This window comes from Onychostoma macrolepis, chromosome 24, assembly GCF_012432095.1.
Source record: "Onychostoma macrolepis isolate SWU-2019 chromosome 24, ASM1243209v1, whole genome shotgun sequence".
Lineage (NCBI taxonomy): Eukaryota > Metazoa > Chordata > Actinopteri > Cypriniformes > Cyprinidae > Onychostoma > Onychostoma macrolepis.
In genome coordinates, this window is record NC_081178.1 from 13,412,460 (window position 1) to 13,428,009 (window position 15,550).

Here is a 15,550-nt window from a genome sequence, read left to right on the forward strand (position 1 = left end):
ATAGATAGATTTAAATATTTTTTAGTATAATTTTTGTCCTAAAAATTGTATTGTATATAATTTAGTATGTTAAATATCTTTAATCATATAAAATACATTTAATTATTTATTTTCTTTGGAGCTTAGAACGACAGAGAGACAGACAGATAGATAGATCCAGGCTAGTCGAAGTGCATGACGTCATTTCCGCTCGTGTCTAGGCAGGGAGGAGGCGGGGTGCTGAAATGACATTCGGCCCCACCAACCAAAGCATATTTCCCGGAGCCCTGGTGATTAGGAGCAATAAAGCGCTCTTGACATCCGTCCAGAAAGACGGAGACACATATTAGCCGGATAACTGGCTGAACACCTTACGGTAAAATGGCGGCGGGTAATGTCAACCCGTTTAACGTGAGTGATTCGGAGGAGGAAGCGGAGCAGAGGCAGGATGGCGCGGACACCGAGCGCAGCCCTAGTGATGAAGCGCAAGGCCACAGCCTCGGTCCCTTCTCCCCGCCAGCGTACTCCGAGCCTGCCGTTCTGCTGTCCAGCAACAGAACCAGCCCGAGTGTGGACGGTATCCCCGCGTCGGCCGCGGCGGTGGCTGGGATCGGAGGAGGAGGCGCAGAGACTCGGGTGTCGCTGGATGCGATCGCCGCGCAGCTGCTCCGGGATCAGTACATCCTCACGGCCCTGGAGCTGCACACCGAGCTCCTGGAAGCCGGACGCGAGCTGCCTCGCCTGCGGGATTATTTCTCCAATCCAGGCAACTTCGAGCGTCAGAGCGGAACTCCACCCGCGTGCAAAGAGCAAGGTGTCGGTCCTGGAGGTCCGCTTAGTAAGTCATGAGATAATATGTTTATAATGTTGGTCCAACTGCAATAAAGCCTAGTCTTCCTGTATGAAGTAATGGACGTGTTTCAAAACCTACGAGACTGCATAAGCTACTCAAAAAAACAACAACAACAAAAAAAAACATTTGAAACCAGTCTAAAATGGTTTACTGCTCTCATAACCTGGTTAGGCTGGCAGGTTTTAAGGTTTTGGACACTTGTCAGTTGGTCAACGAGCTAAACTAGCTGAACTCCACTTGACCAGTCTGGAAAAGCAGCTAGACTAGGTAAACCAGGCTGAGAGACCATCTTGGTCTTATTTAAGATGTTTTTTGTTTTTTTTTAGAACAGGACACCTATTTAGCACCTAAATTAATGCCCAAAATGCTTTCTAGTTAGGCAGCTCACTAGGTTTTGGAGCTGAATACCTAGTTAGCACATAAACTAATGTACAAAGTTGCTATCTAGTTAGGCTGCTCACTAGGATTTGTAACAGGATCCCTAGTTTGTACCCAAATTAATGCCCAAAAATGCTGTCTAGGTAGGCAATTCACTAGGTTTTGGAACTGAATACCTAGTTAGCACATAAACTAATGTACAAAGTTGCTATCTAGTTAGGCTGCTCACTAGGATTTGTAACAGGATCCCTAGTTAGTACCCAAATTAATGCCCAGAAATGCTGTCTAGGTAGGCAACTCATTAGGTTTTGGAATGAAGCCACTCTTTTGCTCTTTAAACAGCCCATAATATACACCAACACAGCAGCTGTTCAAACTAGTACTCTAGCTAGACTACCTGTTAATTTCATATTGCGGTTTACTTTGTTTCAGTCTAATGCATTCAAGTACAGAGGCTTGTTGGGGAGGCATTTTTAGGGCTGGATTGTGTCTTTGTTGTGTGATGTGATGTGAAGTCTTCCCACTGACTCCAGCTGCGCAGGTGCAGGATAGAAAGAGGAGAAAAAAAGATGCTCATATGAGGGGTATGTAAAACCTGACTGTGTGTAGTGATACATGGGATTGATGTACTTTGTTTGGTGTAATCAGGAATCCCTTTTGTGTTCTGTGTTTCTTATACCTTTGCTCCTAATTGAAGTTTCTTATCTGATAGCCTGCACTCATCTGCCTCTTACTATTTGCCTTTCAAAGCATGACGTTGGGATTTGTTTTTCTTGATTACTAGGTTGCATGTACTTGCAGTGTGGATTGACAATTGCAAAATTGTATAGTGTTGATCATTTATAAAAGAATTTCATTGACAATTCAAGACAATCAAGCCTTTGTTAAAAGGAGCCATTTCAGGCTACAAAAACCAATGATCTAAAGTGAAAGTTCATGCAAAAAATTACAATTCTGTCATCATTTACTTACCCTCATGGTGTTCCAAATCTGTTGTCTTTCTTCTATGGAACACAAAAGAAGATATTTTGAAAAATACTGGCAACCAAAACATTTTGGTTACTATTGACTTCAATGATTTGGATAAGAAAGACGTGTCTCAAAATAGCTTCTTTTATGTTCTACAGAAAAAAGAATCTCTTACAGTTTTGCAACATCAGGGTGAGTAAATGATGACTGAATCATCTTTTTTGGGTAAGCTGTCCCTTTAAGCCCCACCTTAAAAAATGTTATTAACCAATCAGCTGTTGCCATTATAATTAGGCAAGCTTTTGTTCTGTGCTATTGCAAGTTAGATGTGTTTGGACAGTTATAGAATATTGCATAAATTATAGGGGGAAAATGTTGTCAACAAGTAACACAGTGTTTTTAAGTTGTAATGAGCATTTATAATATCAATAAATAAAAATAAATAGTTAAATAATCAACAGTTTAATAAATAAATAATGTGAAAATATAAAATTATTTTAATTAAAATAATGTTTATTAAAAAATAACAATGGCCATTGCAAAAACATTGACAGCCAATCAGAATCCACCTGACTCAAGCATTTAAAGAGGCACACACACAAAGGATCTGTTGCTGTGGATCCTAATCATTATAGTTTTATTCATAGTTATTGCTCTTGGCGTGCACAAGCCTTGAATAATTGTTTCATACGAATCTTGTATGATGATATAACCTAATGGAAAATTTCTGTGTGGTTGCTGAAGCTCGTGGAATTGACTGCAGGTATTCTACAGATTGATTGAATGAGGAAATACTGATCAAATATTAGACTGAATGCTTTCAGGTCTGTCTTGGTTGTATCACAGTTATTCCTCAATTTTTATGTGAGGTGTTTTTGCGTGACTGCCTGGCATAAGTGCACATCAACTGCACATTTTCTCAGCCTGCTGCTGACTGAACATGTGGGTGGGCATGTTGAAATGGCTTTCATGCAGGCTTATTCACGGTTCAAAACAATCGTTAATCCATCTAATCAGCTGCCTATTGCAAAGAGTATAATATTTGTCCTGTTTTGCATGACAACCATCTTTCCTTCATTGAAGAGGCTTAGATATTATTAGAATTTATACAATTGCATGTAGTCCTGCAACCTTCCCAGAGTACATGAAAACCTTAATTTATTTTGTAAAATTAAACGTTATTGTAAATTTCTTGATTTTGCAAATGATGCTGTCAAAAATAAAACCATACAAATTTTAAGACCTCTAAAAGTGCTAAGGCCCCGTTTACATTAGTGTGTTTTCGTTTTTAAATGGCATTTTAGAATGAAAACGATTCCTGTTTACACTGGTGTTTCTGCTGCGTTTCGGAAACGATCACCGTTTACACTACACAACTGAAAACGCATGTCACATGACCATTCATGCAGGTACAACCATAGATAAGCATAGGTAGATTCCCTATTATTTAGATGGCGGACGTGTCTGCGTGCTTGGAGCGGTCGAATTGGGAATCTACCCATACGTATTTAGGGGTACAATAATGAGCATGATATTATTGTTTACACGGTCGTCAAGGATGCGCAGTGCGAATGTGGGCAGCCACGCCGTCGTTTTCAAAAGTCTCCGTTTACACTGAAACGCAACCCCGGAGTTTTCAAACTAAAACGGGGTCTGCTGCATTTTCAAACCTTGAAAACGCTAGAGTAGTGTAAACGATAGGCATAACCGTAGTAAAAGTTATGCATTTTAAAATGAAAACGCACTAGTGTAAACGGGGCCTAAAAGGTTGTTTTTCCCCCCAGTGATTCCATAAAAGAACAATCTTGGGTTCCACAATGTACCTTTCAATTAACAGTTCTTAAAAGAACCTTTTTTTTTTCTTAGTGTGCAGAACATTTTAATCATCTAAAAAAAAGCAAATGGATCATTTGTTTGATGTTAAAACACTTTCTCATATTCGAGTTTAATATACAAAAATTATAAGTCAACCAGTCGTAGGTTGATTTCCATGAAAAAGGTAAAGGAAACATAAATCCACTAAAGGACATGGAAATGTTCCATGGATGTTAAAGGTTCTTCATGGAACCATCGATGGCAAAGAACCTTTATTTTTAAGAGTGTAGGACCAAAAGACAGGCTGTGACCTCATCAGCTGAGTGCAAGTGTCTTAAGTGACACACGCTCTCCAGGGAGAGGGGGATGCTGTTGAAATTAGAAGACTAGACCTGGGTTGCCTGTTTGTGTCAGCCAATCCCTATTTTTTTTTAAACAGTGTTTTTTTTTTTTCAACTGGGTTACTACTTACAGGGTTCCCACGGGTCCTTGAAATCCTTGAAAATTTGTGAATCTGATTAAAAATTTTCAAGGCCCTGGAAAGTTTTTGAAAATAAACAAACATAGATAAAGGTCCTTGAAAATTCCATATTATTCCCTCCGGTCCGCTAATGTGTTATTTCGCCAACACTTTGTGGCATATGCATAGCTTGCTTGATTTACGTTAGTTATGCACATTTATGCATTACGTTAAGTGTTTCCTGTGTGAGGTACTTTGTGTTGTTTGTTGCCATGACGTTCACACGCACACGAAACTACTAAGATGGTACCTCAACGTTTCACAGAGACACCGTGAAACATTGCAAAAATAGGCTGAAACCGCTGAAACGTGATGCCTGGAAAATGCAAGTTTCAAGATATTTGGCTCACCAAAGAAGATTACAAAGAATGGCTTGCCAGAGATCCAAAGGATGTAATGTTGTATTGCTTTGCTTGTTAAAATAATGAAAAGCCATGAGGCAAGAAAAACTTAAGCATATTCATATATCTTAAAACTTCTGGTTACATGAGCCTAAGCTCTTTTCAATAAAATCCATGCAAAAGTTAATATCAGATCATTTTAGAATACAGTATAGTATGTACAAAGTATTATTCAGTTTTATGCAAAACAGAAATACGACAAATAGAATATCAGATTTCTGTCATATGGTCAAAAATAAATGCAAAAAAAAAAAAAGCTTTTTTGCATAGTTGTGTTTGACACATGAAAGCTGTAACAATGTATCTTACAAGGTGACGTGATGTAACCTTGCTCTCACTTGAACTGTGTCCCCACATTAAGTCCTTGAATTTGAGGGTATTGGACCTGGAAAGTCCTTGAAAGGTCCTTGAATTTGAAGTTAACCAAGGTGTGGGAACCCTGTACTTATGCCGAGTTATGCACGATTTTAGACCGATTTTTCACTCGCCGACAGGTTCTGATAAATCGCCGACAAATGTTCACACGAGTGACAATCGCGCAGTGTGAATTATCAAAGACGCAATCTGAGGGAATCGCCGACGCTTGTGAAATATTTATCTGGAGCTGTCTGCAATTCACAATCCTGCTGTGTGCAATGATTTCTGACTGAAAAGTACATCGGCGTGACCTTCAGCCAGTGAGAGACAAAGATACAGGGCAGAGGGAAGTTCGGGGAGGAGTTATAGACCAAAATATCAGTATTTTAATAATGCAATTATATCATACAGAAACAAGCACAAACATGTGCTTCACCAGCCGCAACATCAGCATAACAGTTACTGCAAAATTATTATTTACCACTCTTTGCAGAACACAATCCCGGTTCCCTGCATCTCCCTCCTGCATAATCTGTTTTTCTTTTTTGTAGCTGGAAATCAGCACATAGACCATTTGCGGGCTATATTTTTTTAATACTTCTAGTCTCGCTCGAGAACTCCGGTCTGACGCACACGGGTTCTCGCGTTATTTCCTTATCACTTCTCGCGTATGTTTTGGTGTGAAACGTGGTTTGCGGATCACACAGAGTTGTCGGCGATTCTTCCTATTGTGAAAGCGTGCAATGTGAAAGCCCCTGTCGCCGATCCATCGTGCAATGTGAACACAGCCGCGACTGAATGCTACCCCAGATAGTCACGCAGTGTGAAAACAACAGCGATCCGATGAGTTTGAAAATCGTGCAGTGTGAACTCGACATTATAGTCTGCATTGGAGACTGAACCGCACTTAACTGGCTCTTAAATACATGCCTAATTGCTGCTGACGGCTGTGTATTGACCTGGTTCTAGAACACAGAGGTTTTAGGAACCACAGGGTTGTATTGGCATTATGGAACAAACCCCACTCCTCAAAAGAGGATCTGGCAACCAGCTGAGAGGGAGCAGATGGCTCTCAACCACGCTTCTGTCACGTCATTGCAGGAAGAGACATTATCAACACCTCACACGGTCTCGCCGATATTTTATCCTTTGCTGGAGAGGCGCAGCATCCGCTTGAGAAGCGTTTCAGGGATGAAAGGGATTCTGTGTGTTTAGGATGTGAGAGGATTTGAAGCAACGCTGAATGAATATTGTAAACTGTGTGATGCAGACTTGATTGGATCAGTTTTTGCGAAGCAGCTGTCGGGCTGTCATCAGAATCTAGTTTACTGCGCAATTGTCTGTGCCCCCACCGCCCTCCAGCCTATTCATTGAGCTCCGAATGACACACAGCAAACACACCAGAAGACACCGTTAGACCTTATGCAACCTTACAACTGTATTTAAAATTTCTACTGATTCTTACAATACAGTATTCTGTAGAACTGCATTGATCTACAGCCAACATACACACTTAGATTAAATTAAAGACCTAAAATTATGGATGACATCAACATTCTTGTCATTGTTCTTATTGTAAGTGGTAAAGCTCACTGTTTTTTTTTTTTTTTTTTTATTAGGTAAAATTGAAACCATACATCAGTCAATATACACTACTGAACAAAATTTTGGGATCAAGAAGATTATTTTTAAAGAAATTAGTTATTTTATTCAGCAAGGATGCATTAGAATGTGATCGAAGGTGACAGTGAAGACATTTATAATGTTACTTACAAAAGATTTCCATTTTTAAAACATGCTTTTATACATACATATATTTTGTTCATTGAAGAAGCAAAAAATATCTCCCGGCTTCCACAAAAATATTATTAAGCAAATATTATTAACTGTTTTCAACATTGATAATAATAAGAAATGTTATTTGAGCAGCATGATTTATGAAGGATCATGCAGATCATATATTAAAAAAAATTGATATTTTATAATATTACTGTTTTTATTGTGTTTTTGGTCAAATAATGTTTTGTGAATATTTATTTTATTTTTATTTATTTAGTTTATTATTATTGTTATTTTTTTTAATTTAATGTGACCTGTACTATGCTATTATGATCCAACCCCATTTTTGGCTTCTACATGGTAAACATGCTGCTTTCATGAGAAGATTGCTTGTTGCACTTCTATGGTGCATACATATAGTATAGCTGAAGTGAAAAGAGGGAGCATTTATGTGGCCCAGAGGGTGTGGCTTTGATTTTTTAATTATTGTGGCCATTTGCTTTTTAGTTAATGCATAATTTATTGATTTTGGTAACCTGTGTCTGAAAAGAAATGGCTCCTTTTTGTCTAAACCATGTATTCCTTGCCTATCGCAAGTGTTTATCACTCCCTCAGATTCCTGAGATACTGAAATATTTGTATTGCTAATGCAAAACACTTAGTAGCCAAATTCTGATAGGAGATGTGAAGTTCTGTGTAGTCAATGTAAAAAATGAAGACACACAAACTCCCTTTGGTTGGCACGTATATCATATAAATAACATTAAGTAGAATAGCTATTACATAAATCTCTTAGAGCAATGTTTTGTTGTGACCTTTTTCATGGAAATCAACCTATTAATGGTTGGCTTATAGTTTTTTCCTTATTTAACTGGAAAGGGTTTTAACATCTAACAGATTATAATTTCTAATTTTGGGTTGATTTTGTGAACTTTACCACACAGAAGCAAGTATGTGTGCACATTTATCGCTTACTCACATCACATGACTTGCCTGACATATTAAACAAGAGCCTTTCAATATCTTCCCTTGAAGGAAGCATCTTGCGCATAGGTCAAGCTCACATATTGCCTTCGCAGAACCGCCAGCCCCTCCCCGTCAACCAGTTTGACAAGACGTTTATTCAGCACAGCTCTGTGGCTCTCTCACATGTCGGATCACAGCATTGTCATTCAAGTCACGCCCAGAGAGAGTCACAAAACTGTTCCTTCATCAATACTTCTCTGTCCAAGGCTGTGATTGGCAGATCCACTAATTTAACTACTAGAGTGTCATTTGACATTTAGCCAACTGCATTTATACAGAATGCAAACTCACGTTAGCATGCAAACACAAAAAAAAAATCGCCACTATTTGAAGGCCAGTAAAGTTTCTCGTTTTTATTGGTGGATTGAGATTGTCCCTCCTCTACATGGACAGCTTTGCAGTCACAAGACTGAGTGCATGAGCATTACTGCCATCATGTGACACATGCTCAAGTCACTGTGATATTTAGCTTGAGTGAAAGAAAATATGGTGCCACAGGCATTTAAAGAGGCCATATCATTTATTATATTTAATTAGATTTTACTTAGGTAATTAATTTTTCCCAGAGCTACATTGTCATGTTTGTCTAGGTTTTTGTGCCAACAATCATTAAATTAATTCACTTTTCACGACCATTTTCAGAGAGATGGCTTATTTTATTTTATTTTACAAACTTTTAAGGAGTCTTGTTAAAGATTTCTATGCAGATTGTAGGTGCTACATACAGTAGGAACAGAACAGGACTTTTCTACTTTTCAATGTAATTATTATTTCTTCTGGTGTAATAGTAGAAATATTCCTCAGTGTGACAGAACAAGCCATGTTCATGAATACAGAATAGATGTTGTTGGTGTGTAACTGGATGGTTACATCTTAATGAGTTGTTGAATTAAAACACATTCCATAAGTTGTGTTTATGTATTGGGGAGGACGGTTTGAGTTCTGAAAGTTCAAATATGTTTTCATGAGTACCCAACTTCATTGTCAAATTCAGTTAGTCTCCTTTCAGGAAACAATTGATTTCTTATGACCTTGTCCCTTTAAAAATATGCAAATAATGTGGAATCTGTAATACATAGTTAAGTTCCTGAACACTATTATTATATGGTCATTCATCTAAAATTACAAAAATAAATGAACGTGGTTTGTTGCTGAAAAATGTGTTACCATGCCAGTATACACAACACACTACAATCGCTGGCACACAGAAATAGGGGAGTCCATGTGGGGGCTTGACGTTGGCAATATTTTTCTATCTTCCCTCCAGCAGTGCAGACAGACGGAGAGATCTGTGCTTCTGGAAAGTTTTGGCCTAAGTAGAGCCTATTCTCTATAACTGCTGACTGCTTTAGTTTGCCGAAACAAATCAAAATGTCACCACTTTACTTTCTGTAAATACTAGTTTAGTGTTCTATCTAATAAGGGTGTGTTTTGTTGTGGGTAGAATATGAAACCCTTTAAGATGGGTGGGAACCGCTGAATTTAACATCCATTTTTGGTTTGGTTGTTTGTTTCCAGATCGAGCTGGCAGCATCAGTACATTGGACTCCTTGGATTTCGCACGTTATTCAGATGATGGCAACAGGGAGTCGGACGAAAGAGTGGCAGGTAAGAAAATCCTGCTGTCTTTTCTATATAAAATCAATAACAACAGCGTGAACACTCAGTCCTAAAAATCATATCTGATTTGATGCCATGTGCTTCGCATAATACGATGGGACAGTTAGCTGCTAGTTAAATACATTTTCCTCAGCCACAGTGACTGGTCATGTGGTTGGTTTTAAATGCGTAAGTGTTCTTGAATTCCAAATTCGTGTCATACGATACTTTTAATAGTGGAAATCTTTAGTCCATTTAATTTGAAACATTTTGCATGCACTTATCATCATATTAGACCACAATTGACAATGGTCAAATTTTCTATTTGTTAATGCCCTGATTTTCCAAGAACACAATTCAGCAGTTACAGTACATGGCCATTTTTTTATGCAAAATGCGAAGGAATTGGCTTTACTGGATATTTTTCTGGAAACTATTAGTGGTTCAGTGGCTTGTTAAGCTCTTTTACGAGAGGCGATTTGGTCAGTGTTACCGTATATGACACAAGATTCTTGGCATTCATGATTGATATGAATTCACATGGGTCAAACTGTATGGTTCACTGACCGCTTTCATCAGCGGTCTCATAGATGAGTGGTCTCTATAGACAAGTAGGAGGGTTAACTAATAGCCTGAACACTAAACTTTTCTGTCTAATTGGGCTGTACTGACAATAACTTGCTTTCCCATTTCCTTCCAAGCAAAAGTTTTTCTGGCTCTCAAGTTTCCTCTCTTGTCATTTCCCTGTTTTGATACTTGCTTGGCTAGGTTGCCGTACTGTTCCTTGAGCTTTTTGTGTTTCATTAGCTTGAGTCCCTCCCAAGCTTCAAATTCCTACATTATCCTGGCAAATATTTTTCAGATCTAAAAGTGTTGTTACTAATAATTCCTGAGAAAATTCACATCTCCTACCCTCTCCCAACATTAAAAAAAAAAAAAAAAACTCCTCAGAGCTTAGCTGTACACAAATATTTGTTGGCTACTGGTTGAACAGTGAAGTCAATGAATTGTTTACAAAGTATCAACATTTCTGCTATCCAGGGATATACTTTGCTTACGATCTTTTTAAATTAACTTTTTTCTGATAGTAGTATTAAGGTCTATTCACACCAAGGCCACATTTTATAGCTTTGAATAAAACAAAGCATTTTAATGTATGAGCTTATTTTTTTTTTTTTTTTTTTTTTATTGTATTTTTAAAATGTAATTTAATTTTTAAATTCAATTTAATTGATCTTTATCAATTTTTATTTAACTTTTTATTTATTCATTAGATTTCCAGAAAATGACAATTTTTAGTTGTAGGTAAAGTTGTTAAATATAAAACAACGTGCAAATTAAAGAACACAGACGCAAATTAGAGCAGTCGCAATTAAAGAATAAAGAAATAAAGAAGCCATAGTACGTTGAAAAGAACCGGTGGCAAAAAAATGCTACAAGTTACAAGAAGTTTTGATAGACCTGGTATTGCGTGACTCCAAGTTGAGAGTTCCAAGTCGTCTTATTTCCTGAAGCAAATTAAAAATAACATGGCTTGGCAAACAATATTTTCGTGTTCTTCTTGCATTCCAAATAAATTACGTGTGGAAAATATCCTCTCTCCCTTCTACCACGCACTTTTTGTTCTCTTGCGGTGCATCCTCCTAGCAGCAATAATTGCAGTCCAAGACATGCTTTTTTGGGGCATTAAATAATGAAAGTGAAAGTGACGTGTGACCAAGTATGGTGACCCGTACTCAGAATTTGTGCTCTGCATTTAACCCATCCAAGTGCACACACACACACCGTGAACACACACCTGGAGCAGTAGGCAGACAATGCTGCGGCGCCTGGGGAGCAGTTGGGGGTTCGGTGCCTCAGTGGTATTGAGAGTGCGCTGGTTATTCACTCCTCCCACCGACAATTCCTGCCGGACCTGAGACTCGAACCCGCGACCTTCGGGTTACAAGTCCGACTCCCTATCCATTAGGCCACGACTGCCCCTAATGACGCAAATACCAGTAATTTGACGAGCGCAAACGTTAGTAAAATGCGTTGCATGATTCATTTGAATGCTCTCCTCCCATAAATTTTGCATCTGAAAGGGAAACTCCTTGAAATGCATATTCAATAAGGTCAGGCGCAAAAATAACTGTCCACGCCTTTTCAGCGCTACTTCTTCACTGCCTGTCTTTAGTAAAACTTGACAGTACTATTTTAACGGCAAAAGATGGTTTGCGCTGGCGCAAGCTGTTAGTAAAACTGACCCATGGTGTAAACAGGCCTATAGTGTAATAAACTATAAAGCAAATAAAAATATACAATCTAATTGATTTTAGGTAATGGGTATTTTTCATGTGCTTTAAGGTTTTACGCGCTGCTTGTAAATTGAAAAGTTGAAAGCTATAGTTGAAAGCTAATTATGGGTAAGTAGAAAGCCTAAGGAACCGTGCAGCAGAATAAGATTGCTTTGTACAAAATGTCACTTTTGCACCTCAAATTGGGCATCTGCTCCCAAATCTTGACCCCTTCAGCGACGAGCACAGCCATGGCTGTCTGACCTGGGGTTTATTGGCTGTCTGATGGGTCTCTATTCTAGTATTTCTCTTTCCAATACTGGACCACAAACCATCCAGGCAAGCACACCTTTGCCACTTATTTTTTTGCTTGTTCTTACATTTTTCCATTTGTTAAACTTGCATCCTGTGCTGAGTTGATCAGCAGCATAAGTGTCTTTGTCCCATTTGAGCTCTGCTTTCTTAACTTTTCCTCCTCCCCTCCCCCCCCCCATTCTTTTGAGTTTTTAAAATTGCTTTCTCTTGTGTTTGAATTCATCTTTCTTTTTTTTCCTTCCTTCTTTATCTGGCCCTGTTCGGGTAGATGGTGTTCCAGAAAACATATTAGGAAGCAGAGCTTGTGGGAGTCCCACCTGCTGATCATCAGTGCACAGCCATGCAAAGTGTCCTGTGCTCTCCATGCTTCTGTTTCCCGGTGTCTCTGGGTGTGTCTCAGTCCGTTCCCTAGTTCATACACTGCCCAAGGATTTCTAGGGCTATCCTATGATCGCAATTGTTCCAGTACACTGAAATGTTTGCTTCCTAGAAATTGGCAGAACGCATCCTAAAAATCGGTGAGAATCTGCAGATTTTTGAAATGTTGTTATCTGATACAAGAAGAATAATGGTCATTACATGTTGCAAGATCATCAGTGTCCCAACTGTTAGAGGATCGAAGTGCTTCTGATCCCAAAATTGGTCTTCAAAATATGCTGATTCCTGTTTTAGAAATTAGCGAGCGGAATGAGACACAGAACTCGTCTTAGAACTCGTCTAGCAGGTCCACAGTAGCAGGATTGCTGCAGGGTTTTGCATACATTAGTAAATCATTTTCCAATTGAACAACTGTTTTACAAAAAAGATCAAATGCAAACAACAGGTGGATTTAGATTTTGGTGTATTTACGTTTGTATGTATTTGGGATTGTTAACTGAATCCTGTGAGATGCTAGGATTTTTCATAAGAAAAGCATGATTTACTTTTGAAAGACTTCTTTTTGTAGAACATTTAGTTTTATTTAAACTGAAGTGTGTAGTTTTTTTTTTTTTTTGTCTATTTCAAATTACTTTTTCATATTCCAGCTTTGTATTCGGAGAGACTTGTAAGTGAGTCGTTCAAATATTGATTCCCCTGAAAAGTCTCCATGGTGCATTCAAAACATTTCCCTGCATCCCGAACGATCTGACACGTCAACATTGGTCTAGCCAATGACGCAAGTTAGGGGTGGGATAACCTGTTTCTAGTGTTATCAAGAGTACTGACTTCGGAAGCAGTATGTACTGAAATTTTAAAAAAATATCCATTTCCCGCTAGCATTTGATCAGCGGTGTTAAGAATCCACTCAAATGCTAGCGGGAAATGGACATTTTTTAAAACTTCAGTACCGTCTGGTTCCGAAGTTGGTACTTTTGACGATGATTAGGCCCTTTCCAAATGGCACGATTTTTTTTATTTTGGCGCACAATTTTGCAACCTAAAATGACAAACAGGACTCCCTATGGTCATGTGAACTTTATGGGTAAGCGATTGCTGCTAGATGGCAAATGAACTTAAAGTGCACTATTTAGGACAGGCCATATAATTTGCAACTCTGTTTGATGATACTAGAGGCACAGAAATTACACACTTCAGCTTTAAAGTCAAAAGGAGTTAGAAGATCTAAAGGAACTTCAAAAAAAAATTGCGAAAGATTTTTTTTTACCTTTCATCCAAACAAACAAACAGACTTTGATTTTCTCTAAATCCCTGGTCAGACAGCAGCTAGTGAATTTGCGAGAAAATAAAACCCGAAGGAAAATAAATGTGTAAATATTTTCATGATCCGGCAGCTCCTCCAGCAACCTCTGCTGCATGCGTTCATTAGATCCATAGTGTGCATGTCCCTGTTTTGGTTCTGCCTCAGCTTCTTACAAAAGTTGTCGTTTTTCTTTTCTTTCTTTTTTTTGATTTTGTTTTTTCATGGCCATCCTTTGTTCTTTTCCCCCCCTTTTTTTTGTTTCTTTGTTCCCTTCTCTTGGTTGGATGCCTGTTTGTGTGTGACCCACTTCCCCCTGGTCCAGTTCTGGAGTTTGAACTGCGGAAAGCCAAGGAGACCATTCAGGCTCTTCGTGCCAACTTGACTCAGGCTGCAGGTGGCGTACTTTCAACTTTTACACACTTCAGTTCCTTCTGCTATAGGAGCTGCTCTCATTCCTAAAGGCAGTTTGTAATGTCTACCATAAATCAAATTCCAGCTCACTCGTTTTTCTTTCTCTCTCTTGTTTCTTTCTTTCTTTCTCTCTGTGTAGAATGTGAGATTCCCTCTCAAGAGAGAAAAAACTACAAATCCAGTCCTGAAATTCAGGTTACCCTACTTTTCAAAATTGTTTTTAAATGGTAGTATTACTTAAATATATTAGAACTCTCGAAGCTCATTTTGAATAATTCGTTTGAATCAATCTACATGAACTTAATTTTTTCCAATTATTTTTTTTTCAGGAACCTATCCGCCCTCTTGAAAAGAGAGCCTTAAATTTTTTAGTTAATGAGTATTTATTGAAAAATGAATATAAGTTAACGTCCATCACATTCTCTGATGAAAATGATGATCAGGTAATATTTTATGCATTCCTTTTATACATTATTTCATTTAGTATTTTATGCATTCCTGGTACTCATGATATTTTACTTCTGCAGGATTTTGAGTTGTGGGATGATGTGGGTCTAAACATTCCCAAACCTCCAGACCTATTGCATCTCTACAGGAACTGCGGGAACAGCCTGCCATTGCATCGGGATACTGTGGATGTGGCGGTCAATGTGGACCCAAATGACTTGCCAGGAGACTATTTTACCCAGGAACCTGTACAGAAAACTGAGGCTATACAGGTATTTACAAATAGGAATATTGGTTTCCATGAACATAGTTTTCCAATTAAGGACCATATTCTGGTCATTTAAGCCCTTATTCTGAAATAGAATTCTGATTCATGGCATATGATAACTATTTTAGTCACTTTCCTAGAAACTGGAATATTGGTTTAATCATATTAAGGCCATCAGGTTAATGCATTTACATGACTCTTACATAATCAGAATATGGCCAAATCCTAGTAACCCCATGTCAAATATCTATTCAAAAGGGATTTTTGATTAAACATGCTGCTCTATGGTCTAAAATGTGATTTAGAGTGGTCTTGGGTTTCTCTGGTCAAAAATATGCCAACTTTTAAGTAATTTTAATGTTATTCGCAGCAGGAAGTGGTTCAGGAGCTGGAATATCAGATCAGCCTGTTGAACAGTGAGAAACAGAGTCTGGCTGAACAGATTAAAAAGCTCCAAAGGTAAGAGTCATCGCCTA

The 15,550-nt window shown here is 38.3% G+C and overlaps 1 protein-coding gene across 16 annotated transcripts in view; it reads left to right on the top strand.

Moving 5' to 3' along the window:
- The first annotated feature begins 59 nt into the window (after positions 1-59).
- The window catches only part of relch (RAB11 binding and LisH domain, coiled-coil and HEAT repeat containing), a 49,295-nt gene continuing 33,804 nt past the window's right edge, over positions 60-15,550 (top strand). For 2 of the 16 annotated variants that reach the window (XM_058764736.1, XM_058764743.1), the window contains exons 1-8: positions 97-817; positions 1,744-1,794; positions 9,596-9,685; positions 14,271-14,342; positions 14,499-14,554; positions 14,689-14,802; positions 14,887-15,078; positions 15,445-15,533. In XM_058764736.1, coding sequence (XP_058620719.1) covers positions 361-817; positions 1,744-1,794; positions 9,596-9,685; positions 14,271-14,342; positions 14,499-14,554; positions 14,689-14,802; positions 14,887-15,078; positions 15,445-15,533 — 1,121 coding nt within the window. In that variant the 5' untranslated portion in view covers positions 97-360. Of the gene's footprint in view, positions 818-1,743; positions 1,795-9,595; positions 9,686-14,270; positions 14,343-14,498; positions 14,555-14,688; positions 14,803-14,886; positions 15,079-15,444; positions 15,534-15,550 lie in introns of all 16 variants that reach the window. The other 14 variants (XR_009269000.1, XR_009268999.1, XM_058764734.1 and 11 more) reach the window with 14 other exon arrangements.